This window comes from Eucyclogobius newberryi, unplaced genomic scaffold (assembly GCF_026437365.1).
Source record: "Eucyclogobius newberryi isolate DKJ021-1_F unplaced genomic scaffold, fEucNew1.0.hap1 SCAF_177, whole genome shotgun sequence".
Lineage (NCBI taxonomy): Eukaryota > Metazoa > Chordata > Actinopteri > Gobiiformes > Gobiidae > Eucyclogobius > Eucyclogobius newberryi.
The window spans coordinates 138,554-161,319 of NW_027315809.1; the positions used below are offsets into that span (position 1 = coordinate 138,554).

Sequence of the window (22,766 nt, forward strand, 5' to 3'; positions counted from 1 at the left end):
TTATGGAACTGACAAAATAAAGTTACAATGTGACAAAAACAGCCAGATTAAAAAGGAGTTTAAATTTAGTTGTATTTTTGCACTATAGATTGAAATAAAAATGCTTAATTTGGCTTCTACAATAGTCACAATTGTTAGTTTTGAGTTCTCACGATTATATTTTGACCTGAATTATCTCGATTATCGATGAATTGAACAATCTTGACATCCCTAGCCCGGACCAAACTGACTGAGGTTCTCCCGAGTTTCAAAATAAAGGAATACGTGCCATTATTTAACCTGCATCTACTGTATGAGAAAACATGTTTAAGTGAGGGTAAAATGCATTTTTTCATACTTTTTTACTCATGTAGATCTGGGCTTGCTCCACTGAGACATTATTACGTTGCCTGTGATGTTCCGCAGTGTGGCATTAAACTCGGCATCAGCCAAGTTACAGGTCAGCTCTGTGGAGCGGCGACATCAACATCAAGAATGTTTTACAAGTTATTTTTTTGCATAATTAAACACCCGTAATTGAATAAATGCACGATAGTTATGTTTAAAGCCACAGTGTGCAACATTAAAAACCACAAAGTAGAGATTGCATAAAGTCATTTGGACCTCAAAAATAAATATGAAATATATATATTACATAAATCGAGTCATCTTTTCAACAAAAATATTTATTCTCATGTACCAGCTTTCACAAACCAATAAACGTAACCAAAAATATGCTTTCACTTTTGACCATTGCATTTGAAGGAACAAACATTAAAGCGTTTTGAACACGCAGACATTAAGAGAAGAACCATTTCAAATGTAACCACAATGTTGCCAAAGATATTTGCGAAAAACAATTAGAAAACCAACTCTTCAATTGAAATGTACCACTTACATTAAAGAACAGTAAGATGAGCCACAGAGATAAAATACATAATAATGTGACAGTTGTGCTCACTATTACACTTTTTACAGTTCCGTTCATTTTCATTTCGGATTTTTGATTTTTTTGAAGTAAAAACAAGAGTTCAAGGTAAGAATATGTGGTAAGAACGAATGGCTGTACAACTCAGAAAACCAGCACAAACGTTTACCCTTTTTAAATGGATGTGAAAGCCACATATTTGTTAATTACATTCTTAAAATGTAAACCTAATCTCATTATAAGTGCTAGAATCTAAAAAGTCTGACAAAACATAACGTTCACTTTTCACTCTCTTCAAAACTGAATCATTTTGGGTGATTGAAGCTTTCAACTTGTGTAACTAATATTACCTCAATAACTGTTAAAACAAGATTCATTTATTAATGAATAGATTTGGAATAATTCTCCGTGTTGATAAGCTAAGACGCCAATTTATAAAACCCTTATTAACAATTACTCCTTTTCCAGTGTCATGTTTTCAGACCTTCATCAAAAACATTGAATCGTGCACTTTCTATTTTCTTTCAAAGTCCACACCTTCTTCACTTCCCAGTCACTTATAATCAGTAACATTCATTGTGGTCCAGTACAACAAAGAGAAAAACATAATTATGCAACACCGAGGGCACAATATGCACAGTACAAAATACAAACACTATGACATCTATACAAAAATCCATGATTTGTGTGTAATTTTCATCACGTGTTGGTAATGGATAAAACAATAAAAGCTTCACAGAAATACAGGGTTTTCCTACAGTTTGACTTTGTCTTGTGCGGCAGTGCTGTTTTCAAAATACAACTTTAAAAATGATACAAAAGTGGAATTAGAAATCAAACTAAACTGTAATTTATTATATTAGTAGTCTATAAACGACTATATTGGTCGTAAGTACTTGTGTTTGTGACCCTGATTATAGAGCTCGGGTTTGAACGAGAAACACTTTGTCTTTGCCCAGATGAGCCAAACGTCCAGATATACACTATATTAGCAAAACTAATGCCAAACTGAAGCTGTGGAACTACTACAGAAGCACCTTGTAAATACATTTCTCACACAAGTGTCAGAATACTTTTAAATGAGTCGTTTTGTATATATCATATTCAAATCTCCATTGGTTTAATATTTGTCTCAGTTTCTCTGACATGTGACGTCACAATCCTGAGGTCTATTACTGTTAAGAGTTCCCTCCAAATAAACCTAAATGTCACAGCATTAGTTGGATAAAAGTAGATTAAAGATGAAGGTGTACTGTAAATAGTTAATATATGTCAGTTAGTAGATATTTCTATCACAACACCTGTACAATACTACTGCATACATTCATTAAATTACTTGGGATTCATAAGACCTAAATTAAAAAAACATGTGAAAATAAAACAAATGTTTAAAGCTAAAGCTGGTCCCTGCCACAAGAGGAAAGACACAAACACTTGACTTATCTCACTGTTAAAACGTTCATGACTGTATTCAGATGACACAAGAGGAGAAACCCTCTGTCACTGCTCCTCTGGGACGGACATGAAGATCTTCTGACAGAACAAGGTGAAGATTTCTGAGGAGACAAAAGAACAACAACACGTCAATAAGATTTACACAATTTACTACTTCATCCAAGTCAAAGGGCTGAATGTACCGTACGTAAAAACATCAAGTATTCCATGCCTTTCAGGACGTGTTTGAGGTCTAACTTTATAATGTTTTGTAGATAATATGCTCTTGATGGAGGAGGGGCTTTTTTAAATACTTGCACTACATTTTATTACCTGAAATTACAGCCAGTTTGACATTTTGATTGGATTGTGATACATCTTACTGTCAAACGCCGAGCACTCACCTTAGTCAATATTAATGGAAGCACTAAAATTGTGAATTACTCCTGCATTTAATCTGCATATCCATTACTGCACCATTAAGCCATCCAGTGCATTTATTAGTCGTATAAAACATCCAAGATTAGGGGGAAAAAAAACTGTACACCAGATACTAATCATACTAAATTAGTGTCAAAAATAGTTTGTCAAATATTCAAAAAGCAACTCAAACACATGCATGAACTCACATTGGTTTGTACTGGAATCAATATTGTTTTATTGCATTTATTAAACTGTATTTAACCTGAAAGTAAGTAGAAACTATTGGTTTATTCCATTTAGAGGATTGTAAGTTATGAATATTTGCTTCTAATGATGAATTGTTGTATTTGAAATTGAAAATGACCCGAGGAAGAGGCTGATGAGGATCTAATAAACGATAAGCAATATTCATACTGAAAAAATAGGACCGAATAGCTTATAAATCAGAACTTTCAAGGGAAATAATATCTAAAATATAGCCGCAAGCGGCAATGATCGGCCCTCGCCACACCGCCGCCACGCCGCAAGAGGAGGGGGCGCTAACGCGCCCCAATTGTCCTTTCATTACGCCTACTGCTGAATCTGTGACGCTGTCACATCTTCTCCCCTTTGTTTTACCATCAAAAAGCTATTTTATTTTGAATTCTTGGCAAAATGTGCGGCTTTGCCGCACAGACACCGTAACTCTTTGAATGAAAATGTGGATAACTTTTGATGGTCCTGAAGATGAGTCTCACCAAATTTCAGGTTAATATGTCTAACGCCCTGGGAGGAGTTTGTGAAAGTCTAAAGTGTAAACATGTTCTGGCGATTTCCCCATTGGAATAACATGAAAGGTTTCGGTCATCGTTACGGCAACGCCATAACAATTATGACATGGGTCTCATTGACTTTTTTGATGCGGTTGCCAAAATTGAGTTGTGTGTCAAATTTCATATAATTTCGCAAAACTAAACATTTAACCTCCATATAAAATCTGTAGGGGGCGCTGTGGCGCCAAATGAATTTATTTCACTTCAAGTAGGTTTAGGGCAAAGAGTTTAACAACTGATTCTAATTTGACGCAATTCGGACTTTATCTGCGCAAACGGCAGAAATTTTAAATAAGGGAGATTTCTGAAATTCTAGCTACAGTTTGCGGCTTTGCCGCACAGAGACCGTGACAGGTATCAATGTAATTTGGATAACTTTTGATGTCCCACTCCTCAGTAAAATTTTCACCAAATTTCAGCTTTTTAGAGCCAACGCCCTGGGAGGAGTTCGTAAAAGTACGACGTTTGGAAAAACTCCGAAGTCATGTTTAGCCATTTTTGAACCAATATGGCCGACATTTGGTTGGGTGGACGGCGTTGCCGTAATAATATTTTTTACTTCTCTTGTCACCATCTACCTCGGCGCCAAATTTCATGATTCTACGATCAGATTTTTTTGGGGTCATTTCCCATCTCTCAATGCATTTTTGGTACATTTGGGGGCGCTGACGCGCCAGTTTTTTTTGTTTTAGAAAAGGGAAATAGCCAGAATGTAGAGAGGCACGATTTTTAGAGGTGTGAACATTTTTGTGACTTTTCGTCAATGTTCACTGGGTGAAAAATAGGGGGGTTGGTCCCGAGAAGAAGAAAGAATAATATTCCGATGCGAAAACAATGTTTCCCATTTTTCAAATATCATAAACTATACATTTTCGGAAAGCGCTCGCGCTTTCCTACCTCATGGTGTGGGTCCCTGGTCACTGACGGGTACTTTCGTTAATTTTGAGTGGGCTCCGCCCACTTTGTGTTTTTGGCCCTCTATACAGTAATAATGTTCAATTTTTGCATTACATGTTTATATGAACGGAACATGCAAGAGATGGGGAACGTATTCGTGAGCTACTTAGCGCAAATGAGTGCTTTATATGGGGATGACGACCGCTTCGCGGTCGTCATCTCAATGTAAAGTGCTCGTTTAGTGCGCACTTTTGCACGGGCTTCGCCCATTTACAACGGTAATGTTCCATTTTCCTACTACTAATTAGTATGCACGGGGCGTGCATGAGTGGAGGAGTGCGTTAGTGAGTGTTTGGAAGTGGGCGAGCGCTTCGCGCTCGATTTCGTGCGCACTACGTGCGCACTTTCGCAGCCGTGCTTCGCACGGCCTTACGAGATTAATAGGCCTCTCGCCAGCTTGTGGCGCTCGGGCCTAATTATATACATGTATTAAAAATTTGGACCACCACACTACTTATTACATTAAAAATAAAAAAAGAGAGGTTAAACTTATTTTTGACTGATGAAGAATGGGAAAATATATGTATGTCCAAGTGAAAAAGCACAAAATCACATGTTCGGAGGGAATTTGGTTGGAAAAGTGTCATGTTTTTTCATAACGTCATGTTAAAGTCTACATTATTCACAAGGAGCTTCTGACTGATGGAGAAACTGTGGAGGCAAAACATTTCTATGTTTTTTGGGACTGAAATCAGCAAAGAGACATTCCATCTGATTCCAGATCTGTGTATTTGAACCTTCACAAGCTGCACCTCAAATACCTCAAACATGATGAAATCCCACTTTCATCATGTTTCTCTCCTCCAATCTGTCCGCATCAGTTTCCATAATAAAACAGCCAGCGCCGCTCCAAAAGCAACACTCACCCAGCATCTTCCGCACCACGTGAGGCTTCTTCCACTTGTACCCCAGCAGGTACGCCGGGACCCCCGTCAGGATGATGCCGCTGCCCAGCAGACACTCGAAGGGAGCGGCCCAAAACGACACCACGATCATGAACACGCAGCTCAGAACGAACGTCACCGGGATGAACAGATACACCTGAGAACAACAGGACGTGTTACAGGAGTTACACGAGGAGGTGATCTGCCCGAAACACGTACATGTCCTCCAAGTGAACCTGACTGAGCCTGAAAGATGCTGCAGTGTTGTTTTCTTTGTTAATTATTCGTATTATCTTTTAATTTATTATTATTTTGTGTTTTTGTGCGTGTTGTCCTTGTTGTTCTGTTATAAAAAAAAATAAGATGCTGCAGTCTTTAAAAACAAAGGGAAGAGGGGAGGAACAGAACAATTACTCATGCATGGTCTAAAAAGCATGTGTTTCCTGGCAAATTATCCTCATGATTATTGCACTCTTGAATTGCTGGGTGTAATTTTTATGCTATTTTGACTGAAGATTGGTGATAAGTCAAATAACAAAAATGTCACTAGATCAGATTCCTTAGTTATCGTGTTATCTCCTGTGTTTATTTATATCTACAAACATCATTGTGCAGTTACAGCTAAAGGTGTGTTCACACGTGAGTAGGGATGCGTACCGCTCCGCAGGACCGGATCTGGACTTGTAAAAACGTTTCGGTTCAGGTCCAAAAAAAACGAAACCCCGGTGATTCGGTTCTGGACTCATTAAAAATCTACCACGCATATGCTATATCCTTTACGTTCTAGAATCTAAACCATCCTAAACCTTCCATAGATCGCGAAATTCGCGCTAGAAAAGACGTAAACACTGACATCGCTGTCACCGGCCCGGAGCATCAGCGACGTCTTCCCCGCGGCAGAAGTTGAAGCCGGGGCAATGAGTTTAAAGACACGAAAGACCCAAGTTGTCACTTTATTTCTTGAACAGAGTTGGTTACTGTTGGCCGTAACCATGGCGATGGAACAAGAAAATCAAAAACCACCTCCTGAGCCCGCTCTTAGCTCCGCCCCAGAGACCGCGCACGCGCACTAGAGACTAGGGTCGCTACAATATGAATGTAATAACTGTTTTATGTTGTGATGTAGCATTTATTTAGGTGGGTTAATGTGCAATATACATATTTATACATCTAAGTAAATACTAAGTCAAAGTAATATTGTTTAATTGCTGGATTCATTAATTGGAGCTTATATTTCTTAATAGTATTTGTATTCTACAGTTGTTAAATATGGTCTTGTGTTTGATGCTGTTAATATGATGTATTGTGTGTAGTGTAAAATATTTTCATATTCTATTTTTGATACTGCTAAGTTGATTGATTTATAGTGGTTCTAGTTGACTGTTATGCTAGTTTTTGAAGGTTTTTACATGACTTTGATGCCAATGGATCTGCAAAATTAAAGAGTGGAAATGTATCAAAAGGCATTAAACTTCAGGTGTGGGGAACAGCCCAGTCAAACCAGTAATACACTTGACAAACATAGTATCAGCAGAAACAGCTGCCCCAATACCAATACTCAACTTGCTCTTGTTCGGAAGTTGTTCCTCTAGTAAAACACATGAATGTGTGTTAGCTCGCAGCTTGTGATTTGTAAGTTGTAACTTCTGTTAAAAACAGTGAATAAACCAGATAAATTGAGTTTATTTCACTCTGCAGTTAAGCCTTGTGTTTGATAGTCGTCCTTGTTCATGTGTCTTCAACTTAATTGAGCCAAGTAGCTTGTGTTATGCTGTTATAACATTATGCAAAAATGGCATGAGTTCAGCCGGACTCATTAGGTCCGGACCTGAACCTAAACCTCTGGATTTGAATCCGGACTTGAACCTGAACGTGGGTTTAGGTCTGCATCCCTACACGTGACACAAACACTGCATCCAAATGTGACTAAACCGAGACTTATCCTACTACAATTAGTCTCTACTATCATAGACTAGATCAGGACTAAACCAGGACTAGACCAGGACTAAACCAGGACTAGACCAGGACTAGACCAGGACTAGACCAGGACTAAACCAGGACTAGACCAGGACTAGACCAGGACTAGACCAGGACTAGACCAGGACTAGACCAGGACTAAACCAGAACTAGACCAGGACTAGACCAGGACTAAACCAGGACTAGACCAGGACCAAACAAGGACCAGACCAGGACCAGACAAGGACCAGACCAGGACCAAACCAGGATTAGACCAGGACCAAACCAGGACTAGACCAGGACCAAACCAGGACTAGACCAGGACCAAACAAGGACCAGACCGGGACCAAACCAGGACTAGACCAGGACTAGACCAGGACCAGACAAGGACCAGACCAGGACTAGACCAGGACCAGACCAGGACCAGACCAGGACCAGACAAGGACCAGACAAGGACCAGACCAGGACTAGACCAGGACTAGACCAGGACTAGACCAGGACTAGACCAGGACTAAACCAGAACTAGACCAGGACTAGACCAGGACCAAACCAGGACTATACCAGGACTAAACCAGGACTAGACCAGGACTAGACCAGGACTAAACCAGGACTAGACCAGGACTAGACCAGGACCAAACCAGGACTATACCAGGACCAAACCAGGACTAGACCAGGACTAGACCAGGACTAAACCAGGACCAGACCAGGACTAGACCAGGACCAGACCAGGACTAGACCAGGACCAGACCAGGACTAGACCAGGACCAGACAAGGACCAGACCAGGACTAGACCAGGACCAGACCAGGACCAGACAAGGACCAGACCAGGACTAAACCAGGACTAGACCAGGACTAGACCAGGACTAGACCAGGACTAAACCAGGACTAGACCAGGACTAGACCAGGACTAGACCAGGACCAAACCAGGACTATACCAGGACTAGACCAGGACTAGACCAGGACTAGACCAGGACCAAACCAGGACTATACCAGGACCAAACCAGGACTAGACCAGGACTAGACCAGGACTAGACCAGGACTAAACCAGGACTAAACATGGACAAGGCCAGGGCTAAACCAGGACAAAAACAGGACCAGTGTAGAACTAAACTGGGCTCAAACTGTTTGTTCAATTTTATTTTTTTATTTTTTCAATTTAATTTTATTGATTAAAAACTAGAAATTGGGCCCAGATGTGTGAAGTTATTTCCATATTTGCCATAATCTGCATCTATCGTTCTATTAGGGCAAAATGAGTTAACACGTGTTGTTTCCGTAACAAACAGAAACAACACCTTAATCCACCTTAACAAAGCCTGAACAAAGACTTAATTCATAATGAACAAAGGCTTAGTAACTACTTAATTGGGGAATAATTAGTTAAGTAAACAATTGATTCACTATGAATTACGTTTTTGCCCATGCTTCACTAAGGCAGGAAGTTATTAGTAGTTATTATAAAGTGCAACCGGTTTTTCAATAAAAATACAGGCTATTTTGTAGTTTGCAGATGACATTATATTCCCTAAATAATTGCAGCCTTAGTAACTTCATTATTGTTTGCCTTCTGGACTAGTGGAAAAACTTCATTATTTTTAGTGTAATTTCACCTTCACTTGAAAACCTTAAACACATGGTCTATGTCAGCATTTTGGATGAATAAAAGTACCTTAATAGGCCTTCTGATGTCAGGTTTGGTGAAGCGCAGCCACAGCATCCCCGCGATGGCCGCACCCACACACAGCCAGGTGAAGAAGCTGAAGAGGTTTATGACGGAGAAGATGTCTTGAGAAAGGGTGTAAAACATGGACAGGATGCACTGGAAAGATACAACACTTAAGAATGTGACACAGTGGCCGGTCCAAACCCCTGTGTGTGTGTTACAGGCACAGCAGGAAGATGACACACAAACATCTGGTGACATGTGTCTGAGGAACTGTCGTATTCTGAAGACAAAGTACAATACATTTAGAAATAACTGCTTCAATCGGTTTTCCCTTTGCGCATAATTTCCCTTGTGAACAGTCCACAATAAATCAGACGTAACTGTTCGCACGATATTCTAATAATCTAATAACTACAGGAATCAGATAAAGAGCAGATTTGTGTGTGCATGTAAACATAGCAACCGTAGCTCGCAAACATTTGTTGATTTTATTACCAATAAACATGAACTGGCTGTTTTGTTGTGGATAATAACTACTATTCCTCTTCTCTAAGGTTTGGGCTCGATGCATGTTTTTACCCCTGTAATGCGATAAAACTGGTCTTACTGTGAAGATGAGGGAGGGCACTGGTGTGAACAGATCAGTGTGGACCAAGCCCAGCGCCGCAGGAAGCTGGCCCTCTCTGGCTCCGGCATAAAACAACCTGAAACATCAAATACACCGTTTTCAGAGCACATTCCTCAGAGTTCGGTAACGTCGGTGTATTTGCAGTGGGGAAATGTGTGCATTGATCTCACACTATGATCATTCTGTCTGCATGTTGTTGGCCACACCGTTTCAAAAAACAAAGCTCATTCTTCTTCCCACTGGTTTTGGAGTAAGTTTATTGACAAACCGAGCTGAGGTGAAGAGAGATCCGTTGACAGCTCCAAAACAGGAAAGTCCCACAAAGACAGGAATGAGCCACGCCATTACGCCCAGGTGATATTCCCCGAAACTCTGTCAACAAGAACATTGGGTGTTTTTACATTCAAGAAGAATGGAAATACTTCTATTCAATAATAACAAATATCGACTATTGAACTTCTCTTTACAAACTACAGCTCTTTTATATAAACTACAGCTCTTTACAAACTATATCTCTTTTATACAAACTACAGCTCTTTTATATAAACTACAGCTCTTTTATATAAACTACAGCTCTTTTATATAAACTACAGCTCTTTTATTCAAACTACAGCTCTTTACAAACTACAGCTCTTTTATACAAACTACATCTCTTTTATATAAACTACAGCTCTTTTATTCAAACTACAGCTCTTTTATACAAACTACATCTCTTTTATTCAAACCACAGCTCTTTTATATAAACTACAGCTCTTTTATTCAAACTAAAGCTCTTTTATACAAACTACATCTCTTTTATTCAAACCACAGCTCTTTTATATAAACTACAGCTCTTTTATTCAAACCACAGCTCTTTTATATAAACTACATCTCTTTTATTCAAATCACAGCTCTTTTATATAAACTACAGCTCTTTTATTCAAACTACAGCTCTTTACAAACTACAGCTTTTTTATACAAACTACAGCTCTTTTTTACAAACTACAGCTCTTTACAAACTAAACTACAGCTCTTTTATACAAACTACAGCTCTTTTATACAAACTACAGCTCTGTCCTTGCTGTTGTTTACTCTTTACTATTTGTTTGTTTGCTGTAAATAGACCGTGGCACAACAGCTGAACCGTCTCGTTGACATTGATTCAGTTGCACTTGAACAACTCAATCATAGGTGATGTTTGCACCCACCACAGCGACGGCCTCAGACGTGACCATGACCTCTGGGGAGATGGTGGTGAAGTAGGCCAGGTTGGTCAGCACGTACACGATGGTCACTATGGGCATGGATATGATGATGGACAGAGGCAGATTCCTGTGGGACCAAGGACAATATTAGTCAGAAGAAGAATGGGCCAACTCTTTATCAGTGCATTCAATCAAAAATGAATACATATGTGACGTCATGCAGCTACGTTACATTCTAAAAGAAGATTAAGGGGACAAGCCACATGTCTCTGGAGAGTTCATTTACAATAAGAACGCAACAAATATTTAGCGCCTGTTGCAGTAGAGGTTTAAAGATATGCAACATTTTTAAAGTACAAAATGCTACAAAAAGAGATGTTTACAAATAAAAGTTATGTTAGTTTCAAGGTGTTATTTTGGCAATTTTCATATTAATTCCTGTGAATATCCCCATTTCAAGCAATAGCAATAACATCTCTCTGAAGCCAGATGTAAATCTAGTCTCAACACAACCTTTATCCCATTTAAGTGGTCACCTCTCTGGATTGATCATCTCCTCAGTCACATAGTTCAGGTAGTTCCTGGAGAGAAGGAAAGAAAGAAAGAAAGAAAATATATATATATATATATATATATATATATATATATATATATATATATAATTATAGATTACAGAGGAAAACAACAACATTAATTTAGATTATTAGTATTTATTTTAGATGTATTTTTTTAAAGGGACAGTGCATATTAATGAAAATACAATGAAAATATGCCAGAATTATTATTATTATTATTATTATTAATTATCTACTTTCTCTGTCGTCCCTGACAGGTTTAGACAGACAGACAAACTTAGATAGCTACTTGTGAGGTAATTGACTGAATTCATAAACATTCACAGTTTAGTGCAGGTTTTAATATTATTCAATCCATAATGTATATTCTGCAATTAGATTTAGTCAAAATTATATTACTATCCTTTTTTATACCGCAAGTTAATAATATGATTCTATTGCACATTGTTGTGAATGTTGTTCAGTGACAATGGCATTAAAACAATTTCTGATTCTGTTTCAATGTTATTTTTGCCCTTCTCATCAAATATTTAAGACTGAATATGGTATGTACGGGATGCCAGACACTACTGGCAGTTAAAATAATGAATGAATGAGTGTATGTAGTAAGTAAAGTGATTTGCCGTCTTACCAGCCTCCAAAAGCAAACAGCCCACTGTACAGGGCCAGCACGATGTGGTCCACGCCCCATTTGCTTCCTTCAAAGGACTTCTCTGGAGTCAGGTACGGCACGTCTCCTGCACACGGACAAGGCAAACAAACTCATTCACGTTCAGGGACATGTGGTCCAGTCGCTCTGGTGCCGTTTCACTGTTGACGGACGTGGCATTTTCAGGACGCAAAACCTGAACTGTGCGAGGTGAATCGATAGCGCTTCTGAAGTACACGGAACATAATGAGGCTCTGCTCAGCTGGCATTTAGAAAGAGGCACAAGTTCAGTTTGACACTGAACTTCTCATACATACTTAGACAGCGCAATGTAAACAGATTTTGTGTGACACTCAATTATGTTATGATACGTTATGTTGATGCATAGAATCTAATGCGTCAACATAACGTATCATAACATAATTGACTGTATATATGTCAAAACTTTACACTGTCAAACTGTTCTTCTAATGATTAGAAGAACAGTTTGCCATATATTCACAAACTTATGAAGAAAAAAATCGATATCCAGATCCTAATTGACACTAAAACTACAATCAAGACTACATACTCTTTTAAAAAATATATAAATAGGACACAGCAACATTCATCCATTTTGAATTAAGAGTTATGTTCTATATTGTTTAACTTTTTTTTTTTACACTTCTTCACATAAATATCTTAAAATATCTTATCTTAAAATATCTATCAAAATATTTTTTTTTCATGTTGAGTCAAAATGTTTTAAGTAAAAATATTGTTAAAATGCAAGACATATTATTTCAGTTTTAGACAGTAAATATAAACACGACACAGAGAAAGAGAAAGCAAAAAGAAATAAAGGAAAACATAAATGTCCCATCAATAGTCCAAAGTTTGTCAAATTTGTCCATCGTCAATCTGTCCTTTTCTTTTCTTTGTCCATGTTGTTGAGCCGTGTTTAAAGGTGAAATGATCTCTCCTTGATCCATCGGACTGTGCACTTCCATCAGCTCCAAAAGTCTCATCCACATTTACATTTCTGAAAAGCCACTTCTTGCAGTGACCTTCTTTTCCACCTGTCCCTCTCTTTCTGCCAAAGGGCGATGACTCCCCGTTTCCATGACGACCGCGGTGAGTACAATGGTGGGCGTGGCCTTGTTACAAAAGGGGGAACGATTAGCAGATGTACATGAGCTGCCACAGTCCAACCAAAGCCCAAGGCAGATTCAAGCAGTGGTTTGGGATTATCAAGAGCTCTAATATAAATAAGATTGTAACAAGGTAAATACTTAAGAGATCATAATTATGTCACAGCATATTAAGCTCAAGGTACACTGGGAGAATCATGCAAACTTTACACAGAAAGGCCCAGTCTAGTGCAGGAGTCGAATGTTGAGTTACAGTAAATGTTATGACCATTAAAATGTATTCATTTTTTATCTACTCTTCAGTTGTTGGTATTATGTATTATATATATTATATGGACATAACATTGTGCAAAACAGATGCATTATTTAGATGTTAAGGCAAACTGCTCGTTTTCAATATAATGTCAACACCACATTTTTGTTAATAATACAATATCCATGGGTTTCAGGATGATGAAACAATTAGACCGTTATCATCAAATATGTCAATCTTTTGAAAGGAAACAAGTCCTCAAAATGTTGCTGGAAGCTGACAGAAACTCATAAATATGGATGAGTTTCAGTTTCTTGTTTGAATGCAACTTTTCACCATTTAAAATATCAATCATTTTTATTTTGAATTCTAAATCGCTATGGCAACTAGATTAATAGCAATAGAAAATAACCGTAGTCGTGTTTTGATCATGTAATGGTGGTCTATAGAGCCTCTAAAGCACATACTTCATCCTTTATTTGGTTGACACTGTATTTAAACCGTCTTGATGTACAATAGAAATACTCGTTTGACTAGTCAACCATTAAAATAATCATTAGTTGCAGCTAATGGCAACGGTGCTAATTTTCCATCACTCTGAAAGCCACAGATACACAAATTGAGGAAAAGCATAAGACTTCTGGATAGATTAAGCATAAAAGGCAACACAAGAAGACCACCTCAGTACATAGGCCAGTAGTTAGTGGTGTGGAAAGGCCTTACAATAATGACTATTGAATAGAAATTGAAGACTTGGACTTGGCTGGACCTACAGAGTCTGCAGCTGATGTACAGAGAGTCTAATTGAATAGTTGACATGCTCGGGCCGCGCACATCCCACAGAGCAGCCTGTGTTCTGACTCAGTGGGTGAAAGGAGGGCAGTCTGCTCGGGTGAGTCCGTTCGCCCCGCTCAACAATTCGTGCATCGTTAAGAGAGGAAAAAGGAGCACACGTCGGCATCAGCGGCAATAAGACGAATGAGCCGCCAAGCACGCCGAGTTTCCACCGGCTTTGTCAGATGGATCACCCTCCCGAAAGATGTTAAGAGTGACGGATCAATAAGTCGCTTTTCCTGTCTCATCTTCTTCTGTCTTCGGTTGTTTTAGGACGGCTCTATTGGCAGTTCAGCTTGTGGTGTTTGTGGAGATGTAGAACAAGCGGGTAACACACGGGTAATTACACGTTTGCAAGCCTCATTTAAAGACCAAATTGATAATGAACAGCTAGTTTATTAAGAATGATTTTTAACTAATTGAATACCCTAATTAAGTAGGTATTAAATCTCATTCTTGATAAACTATTTGTTCTTTTTGAATTAAGTCTTTGCGCTTTTTTAAGGTGTAATTGTCATAAAGTTGTACCAAAATAAATTTCACACTTTCAAAGAACCTTTTAAACCAGCTTTAAAACACAAAAGAAATGCACCTGTGAAATAAACGCAAAGAAAACACCTTTTACATGTTTGAAAATCTGTGGCTAGATAAAGCAGGAGGAAAGGACCTCTCATTTGGACTATAAAAGAATGTGTGTTCATGTTTTACAATTTAGTTTGGATGGAAACCAGAAGCCAGTTTTATGAGCATTATTTTTGTCAGTGATTAGGGTTCTCAGACTTGGTGAACGCTTTTGACTTTAAATTGATTTCTGACTAAACTATTGGCGCATTTGAATTGTAAAATCACATGGACACAACCGGTTGGTCCAATTGAAGTAATGTGATAATTGCAGCCGTTTTCTTGCTTGTTTCTCAAAGAGTTTTAAAATGCAGACGGACAGATTACTCATTAGAATAAAGTTAAAGATAAATATATTTAACATTTTTGCTAAAATGATACAACTTTTATGCCAGATATTGTCATTAATGTCACTTTGAAAAATACATGAGAGACTTTTATTTTGTTGAATTAATGTTTAGAGGGTCAAAAAAGTTGTTTTTTGTGTGTAAACTATGCATAACCTTGGTCCCTGGTGTGATGTCACTTCCTGTTAATTTTCCACAGATGTTTTAACTAAATAGCTAACACAAATAGCTTCTTGATAGGTTTAAAACTATCATTATATTTACAACAAGGTATAATAAATGCACCAAATAAAGTACAAATATCGAGCCGCGGTCACTTTAGCTGTTGTGTTTGTGGAGACTCTGAAAAGCGGACAAACACCAGACACAAAAACTGTTCTGCTGAAGGACGCTGGTCTCACCTGTGCCGATCTGTATGAAGCCGAAGAGGATGATGATGATCAGAGCGAGCAGTTTGGAGGCGGTGAAGAGGTCCTGAACTTTGGTGGCAGCTTTCACACTGATGCAGTTCACAAACGTCAGAGAAGCTGGAAAAAACAGGGACAAAGTCAACGACAGACACGTGTAAATCCCTCAGAGTAGAGCTGCAAGATGTGGGGAAAATATCAAAAAAAGGCTCTGGTTGTGAGTGAGATTAGATTTGAGTGTTTTCAAAATGGGTTTCGGTTCAAAGATCACATTTTAAACGTCCCCAGGAAAATTAACAAAAAGAAAAAGGCCTCTGAAATTACAAACTAATAAAAGTAACTTGTATTTCAGAAGATGTTCGTACAGATCTTACCTAAACGAGCTGAAGAATAATTCAAGATATTTACTTGTTTGTGGAGGAAATCCAAAACTGAATACTTTACGATTTCAATTGAATGTGATTAATCTTTCACCTCCGTTTTTAACAATTCAAAACCAAAGATTGAAAATGAAATAATAAAATAATTATCAAATTTGGACTTAATTTGAAAAAATGAACAAATTTGACCGACCTTGGACCAAATGGATGTTAATTTTGGACTTTGTATGGCTTATTTTGTTTCTTTGAATGCCTTTCTTTCTTTTTTTTTAACAAAATGTATTTTTATCTACCGTTCTCTCTGGTCTAGTTGAGTGTCTGCGTCACAAAGAAGACACTATCTATTCTGCTGTTTTTATTATATTGTTTTTTGGTGCGTTTCAACTCCTTTTAACAAGTTAAACCTCTTTACGATCGCCTTCATCATCTTAGAGGTGCTATTACTTTTGACATTTGTACATCTTGTACTTTTTGCAGTATTTGCAAAAGTGTCAGTACTTTTTACCATTGAAATGAATGGGGCATTGAACACAATTCAGTTTTCAACAAATATTCAACCTTCCACACATGCAGTACTTTTACACACACATGCAGTACTTTTACACACACATGCAATGCAGTACTTTTACACACATGCATATAACTACATTACACAGGGTTAGGGTTAGATAAAGAAACTAGTGAAGATAAACAAACTAGTCCTGGAGCTAAAGATTAAAGTCTAGAGAATAAAGTCTAAAGAATAAAGTCTAAATAAAGTCTAAAGAATAAAGTCTAAAGCACAAAGTCTAAAGAATAAAGTCTGAAGAAGTAGTACTTTTATGCAAGAATACAGACACTCGCAATGGCTTCAGCCATTGCACATTATCTAGTTTAATTTCGTGGAAAAAACATTTTTTGTGTGTGTTTTATATTCAGAAAAAAAAATCCTTAAAATTGGAAAAGTCTTTAAAAAGTCACATATAACAGGAAGCTGAATACTAATGATGTTCAGTTTCCTGTTTAAATGTGATATTTTGATCACTTTTCACCATTCAAAATAAAGATGATTTTGTTTTGAATTGTTAATCGTTACGGTAACAGTGCAAATTGAAGAAATTAAGCTAGTGCCAAGAAAAGCTTTATACTTTGGCATTATTACTGATCAATAAAACATAAAAAGCAACGCATGAAGACAAAATCAAAGGCCGGTTAGTTGGTTGGTATCGGCCTGTCACAATAATTACTATATCAGCTCATGCTTCAATAAACGAGCGACTGAACAATATTTTTTTCAACATTATCATTTATCGCACTCTTTTTCCATACTGATATATCGCGCTTCACCAGTTGGAAATGAGCCAGCACTTACTCAGGCAGAGGCAGGCGATGAGCTTGGCGGCGCTGTCGGGCACCGGGCAGGTCGGGTAGAGCGGCTTGAGCAGGTACGTGGCGAACACCAGAGACACCACGTACTGGGACGACGGCCTGATGATGAGCATTTCCACCCAGAGCTTGAGAAAGGCCGCCAGCTCGCCGTACACCTCCAGGATGTACGTGTAGTCGCCCCCTGACTTGGCGATGGTCGTGCCCAGCTCAGCGTAGCACAGCGCCCCCATCGTGGATATCACGCCGCAGACGCTCCACACGACCAGGGACAGACCCGCCGAGCCGGTCTCTTTGATCACACCGGTCGGAGTGACGAAAATCCCGGAGCCGATAATGGTCCCGATGATCATGCCCACGCCGTTGAACAGGGTGATGCTGCGTTTGAGTACAATCTTCTCCCCTTTGGGGGGACTGTCTATGCTCGGGTTGTTGCCGCCGGGACCAGGACCTGACTGGGGAGGAGAGGGAGAGCGCTCCACAATGAGACCGTCCTGCTCAGGGTCTGCTTCTGGTGCCGGAGGAGAGGAGAGAGGAATAGATTTCAGATCATATCAATTGTGTCACTTGATAATTTAAACAGCTTTGTAAATAGACATTGTAAGTAAATTACAATCAAATAACAACTAGAACATCATTATTGGAGCTCTATATTTACGATTTTTTTGCATTATTGGGGAATTATATACTTTAGTGTCTCATTTGGCTTTTTTATTTTAATCCACTCATGGTTTTTACAGTGAATTAAAAAAAAAAACATTTACTGGATTTGTCCAATTTTAAAGTTGTTTTCAATATTATCATGTGTATTATCATCAGTGTGTGAAAATATTACATCTCACTTAGAAATGTGTTATGACTGACAGGCCCAGCAGAAACAGAAGTGAAGATAGTTATGTGATTATAGTCATAGCACGCTGACCATGATTAAGAAGAGCCTCATTGGTTTTGACCTGCTATTTCATTATGATTCATTTATTTTTACAGTTACAAAACGACTTTGGGTTATTTGCAAATTCGCAAAAAAATGTAATTAAAGGTGTGCTATATTTCAAATAACCTACAACTCAAATGTAATAGTGACTTGACTTAAGATAAGATAAGATAAGATAAGATATTCCTTTATTGTCCCACATGGGGAAATTTCATTGGTGCAACGCAGGAAGATACAGAGGTAGATACAGAAGAACAGATCACTTATAGGAAGTCTGAAAAACACTTTCAGTAGAAGATCTCCTATAAATAAATAAAAACTCCCATAGACAAATAAATAAATAAATACATAAATACCATTGCATGTGATCACGACAGTAATTGCACATGAATATGTGTCACGACAGCACATAGATTGCACATGAATTTCACAGTAATTGCACATGAATTGCACATGAATTCCAACAGCAATTGCACATATGACAGAATTGCACATCAGTATTAGGTTAGGTAAGTATTGCGAGTGTTCAGTACTAACAGTTTTTGTTATAAAGTCTGACAGCAGCAGGAAGGAAAGACCTACGGAACCTTTCCTTCACACATCGAGGGTGGATCAGTCTCTCACTGAAGCTGCTCTCCAGAGCGGAGAGAGTGTCCTGCAGGGGGTGACACTCATGGTCCAGCATAGATGTGAATCTAGCCAGGACCCTCCTGTCCCCCACCTCCTGCACCGAGTCCAGAGCACAGCCCAGGACGGAGCTGGACTTCTTGATGACTCTGTCCAGCCTCTTCCTCTCCCTCTCTGTGATGCTGCTGCTCCAGCAGGCCACACCGTACAGGAGGGCTGATGCCACCACAGAGTCGTAGAAGGTCTTCAGGAGTGGCCCTGTCACTCCAAAAGACCTGAGTCTCCTCAGGAGGAAGAGCCGACTCTGGCTCTTCCTGTACAGTGCGTCTGTGTTATGAGTCCAGTCCAGTTTGTGGTTCAGATGAACACCCAGGTACTTGTATGAGTCCACTCTCTCAATGTCCCGTCCCTGGATGTTCACTGGTGAGGGGGCAGTGGGGTGGCGTCTGCGGAAATCCACCACCATCTCCTTGGTCTTCCCCGCGTTGATGAGGAGGTGGTTCCGCTGACACCAGTCCACAAAGTCCTGCGCCAGTCCTCTGTACTCCGCGTCGTCGTCGTCCGTGATGAGTCCGATGATGGCAGAGTCGTCAGAGAACTTCTGCAGGACACAGCTGTCCGTGTCATGTCTGAAGTCTGCAGTGTAAAGGGTGAAGAGAAAGGGCGCGAGGACAGTGCCCTGGGGCGCCCCCACACTGCAGGTCCGAGTGTCAGACACACAGTTCCGGGCTCTCACAAACTGTGGTCGGTCTGTGAGGTAGTCCAGAATCTACTCTGCCAGGTCATACTCCACACCAGCCGTCTCCAGCTTGTCCCTCAGGAGCAGCGGCTGGATGGTGTTGAAGGCGCTGGAAAGATCGAAGAACAGAATCCTCACAGAGCTGCCAGGCTTTTCCAGGTGAGAGAGAGAGCGGTGCAGCAGGGAGATGACAGCGTCCTCCACTCCGATGCCAGACCGATATGCAAACTGCAGCGGGTCCATGGCTGAGCTCACGGTGGAGCGGAGGTGGTCCAGGACTAGCCGCTCCAGTGTCTTCATCAGGTGGGACGTGAGAGCCACTGGCCTGAAGCTGTTGAGGTCTTTGGCGCGTGGTGTCTTAGGCACAGGTACCAGACAGGAGGTCTTCCAGACCTGTGGTACCACCCTCAGCTTCAGGCTCATGTTGAAGACATGCTCCATAACTCCACACAGTTCATCTGCACAGGACTTAAGGAGCCTGGGGGTGATGCCATCAGGTCCTGCTGCCTTCCTCACTTTAATCCTCTTCAGCTCACTCCTCACCTGTGCTGCTGTGACAGTCAGTGGTTGGCAGGGGGACTGTGTGCTGGGGGGATGGGTGAGTCCAGGCGAAGTGGGGAGCTGATGGTCCGGGGCAGATAAGCGAAGAGGAACAGATGCAGGGCATTGTCCAGCTGTGGAAGAGGGAGCATGCAGCTGTGCAGGGGGAGGGGCGGGTGACCGATCAAACCTCAAGAAGTGAGCATTTAAATCATTCACCCACTGTAGATCCCCCTCTGTCTGGGCAGGGGGGATTTTGAAGCCCGAGATGGTCTTCAGGCTCCTCCACACTCCCTGAATGTTCTTTTGCTGCAGCTGCTCCTCCATCCTCCTGCCTGATCTTCCTCCTCAGCTCCTTCTGCACAGTCCTCAGCTAATCCTTGTTCCCTGACCTGAAGGCTCTCTTCTTCTCCTTCAGCAGAGCCTTCAGTTCACGGTTAATCCATGGCTTGTTGTTTGGAAAACACCGCACCGTCCGGGAGGGAACAATGTTCTCAAAACAGAAGTTGATGTAGTCCGTGATGCACTCTGTGATGGTGTTGATGTCCTCCCCATGTGGGTCATAAAGCTCAGTCCAGACAGTGGTGCTGAAGCAGTCCCTCAGAGCCTCCTCGCTCTCAGCAGACCACATCCTCACCTCACGGGACACCACAGGCTGCCTGCGCACGATGGGTTCATACACAGGCCTCAGATGTACAAGGTTGTGGTCCGAGCTGCCCAGGGGAGGGAGGGGGGAAGAAGAATAAGCCTCCTTGGTGTTGGCAAAAAACAAGTCCAATGTTCTATTCTCTCTGGTGGGGCAGGTAACATACTGGGTGTATGTTGGTAGAACAGAAGAGGGAGAAGCGTGGTTAAAGTCACCAGAGATGAGGAAGAGAGCCTGTGGATGCTGTGTTTGCAGCCTACAAGTGCAGGAGAGCAGTGCTTCACAAGCATTTTCAGCATTGGCAGACGGGGCCACATAGACTGCGATCAAAATCACATGTGAGAACTCCCGGGGCAGATAGTATGGCCTCATGCCAATAGCCAATAGTTCAATATCCTTGTTACATAGCTGCTCCCTCACTGTGCAGTGTTCGGGTTTGGACCAGCTCGTGTTCACATACACCGCCAGACCTCCACCTCTTTTCTTCAAGCATTCTTTCATTCTGTCCGCCCGCAGCAGATGAAAATTGTCCAAACCTACAATAGAGTCTGGCATTTCTGCTGTTAACCAGGTCTCTGTGAAAATCAAGACGCTGCTGTCCCTATAAATCCTCTGGGACCGCATGAGGCTCGCTATTTCCGTCATTTTATTTTGAAGGGACCTCACGTTACCCATGACTACGGCGGGAACCGACTTCCTGTTTGTCCCTCTCTTCTCTCTGAGTTTACGTCCAGCCCGTCTGCCTCGTTGCGTTTTCCTTAGGATGTCTGCCGGGATAACGTGACGATCTCCGGGTAAGACGACTGTTTGACGACTTGTTTGGTATCATAATGTACTGTTATTACACTTCATAAATGATTTTTAAAAAAATGAAAAAAAAAAGGAATTAGCTTCACTGTTTCAATAAAAAACTAAAATCATAAACGATCATAACGGCCCCTAATATCACAGCAGTATTACAGTATTATAGTGATCAAACTGCGCATACATTTTCAGGTATTCCCCTTTGCTCTCTGTTCACGGTCCACTTTACACACCGTTTCCCCTGAGAGTCATCACCATAGCAACCTGCCCATCTCCAGCAACGTTGCATCAGAGCGCGAGGCAGAAAAGACGCTGCCATCTGCGCCATGTGCTCGGAGACACGCGCGCGCGCGCCCCGTACATGGCGACGTGACTTACCTCCCCTCTTCTCCTGGCTCTTGGCGAGACTCTCCCGGCTGCTCCGCGATTTCAGCTCCGGTTCGGCCATCTTCACGCGTCCTCCGTGCACCCCTAGTCTGCTGTTCGTGCCTCCTCTTCACCTCACGTTATCCTTCCGGCTTCTGCGCGCTTCCCTCGTGCGTCTGCTTCTGCTCCCCCCCCCCCCCCGATTAGATCAAAGCCAAAATGAAAATATAGTTCCTTCAATGGCCATGAACTCGTGCGGCGTGTTCTTTTGGAGGCTTCTGTGTGTTACCCTCCCTCTTTGTGTTCCCAAACCTTTGTGATGCTGCGCTCGCTGTCGCGCGCCTCGGACACTCCGCTCCAGCCGCCTCCCTCACGGACAGACGCGGGGAACTGGGTCACACCGGTCACACCCTGCGGGGACAATGTGGCGGCCTAATCTGTTTGTGGCGAGCTAATCCCGCGCAGACCGTGAAGTGAGGTCCACGCGTGTCCCAAAGTGTTCTGAAGATGCGCAGCGACAATGGCTCCCTCTAGCGGAGACAGCGGGGAACGACAGTCCTGTTTCCTGTTGCTGAAAGGTGAAAGGTGAAACCGAGCGCGTGGCCGAATTCAGCAGATGAACACGTGCTTGGTTGTTGATTATAAAGTATGTTAATGGATGAACTGATTTTTTTTAATTGTTTTTGATATAGTGATGT

At 40.9% G+C, this 22,766-nt stretch overlaps 1 protein-coding gene across 2 annotated transcripts; it reads right to left on the reverse strand.

Moving 5' to 3' along the window:
• Positions 1-2,357: 2,357 nt before the first annotated feature.
• On the reverse strand, positions 2,358-22,193 carry LOC140363690 (large neutral amino acids transporter small subunit 1-like). Of its 2 annotated transcripts, none has more exons than XM_072450300.1 (11): positions 22,081-22,193; positions 17,399-17,923; positions 15,662-15,787; positions 12,058-12,163; positions 11,388-11,432; positions 10,855-10,978; positions 9,936-10,039; positions 9,647-9,743; positions 9,043-9,192; positions 5,400-5,574; positions 2,358-2,463 (listed from the first exon to the last, which is right to left on the reverse strand). In XM_072450300.1, exons 1-11 carry the CDS (start codon positions 22,148-22,150, stop codon positions 2,408-2,410), a joined length of 1,578 nt encoding a protein of 525 aa, XP_072306401.1. In that variant the 5' UTR covers positions 22,151-22,193; the 3' UTR covers positions 2,358-2,407. The 2 variants fall into 2 exon arrangements, with proteins under 2 accessions (XP_072306401.1, XP_072306400.1); XM_072450299.1 differs by having other exon boundaries at positions 17,399-17,917; positions 22,072-22,193.
• Positions 22,194-22,766: the final 573 nt, after the last annotated feature.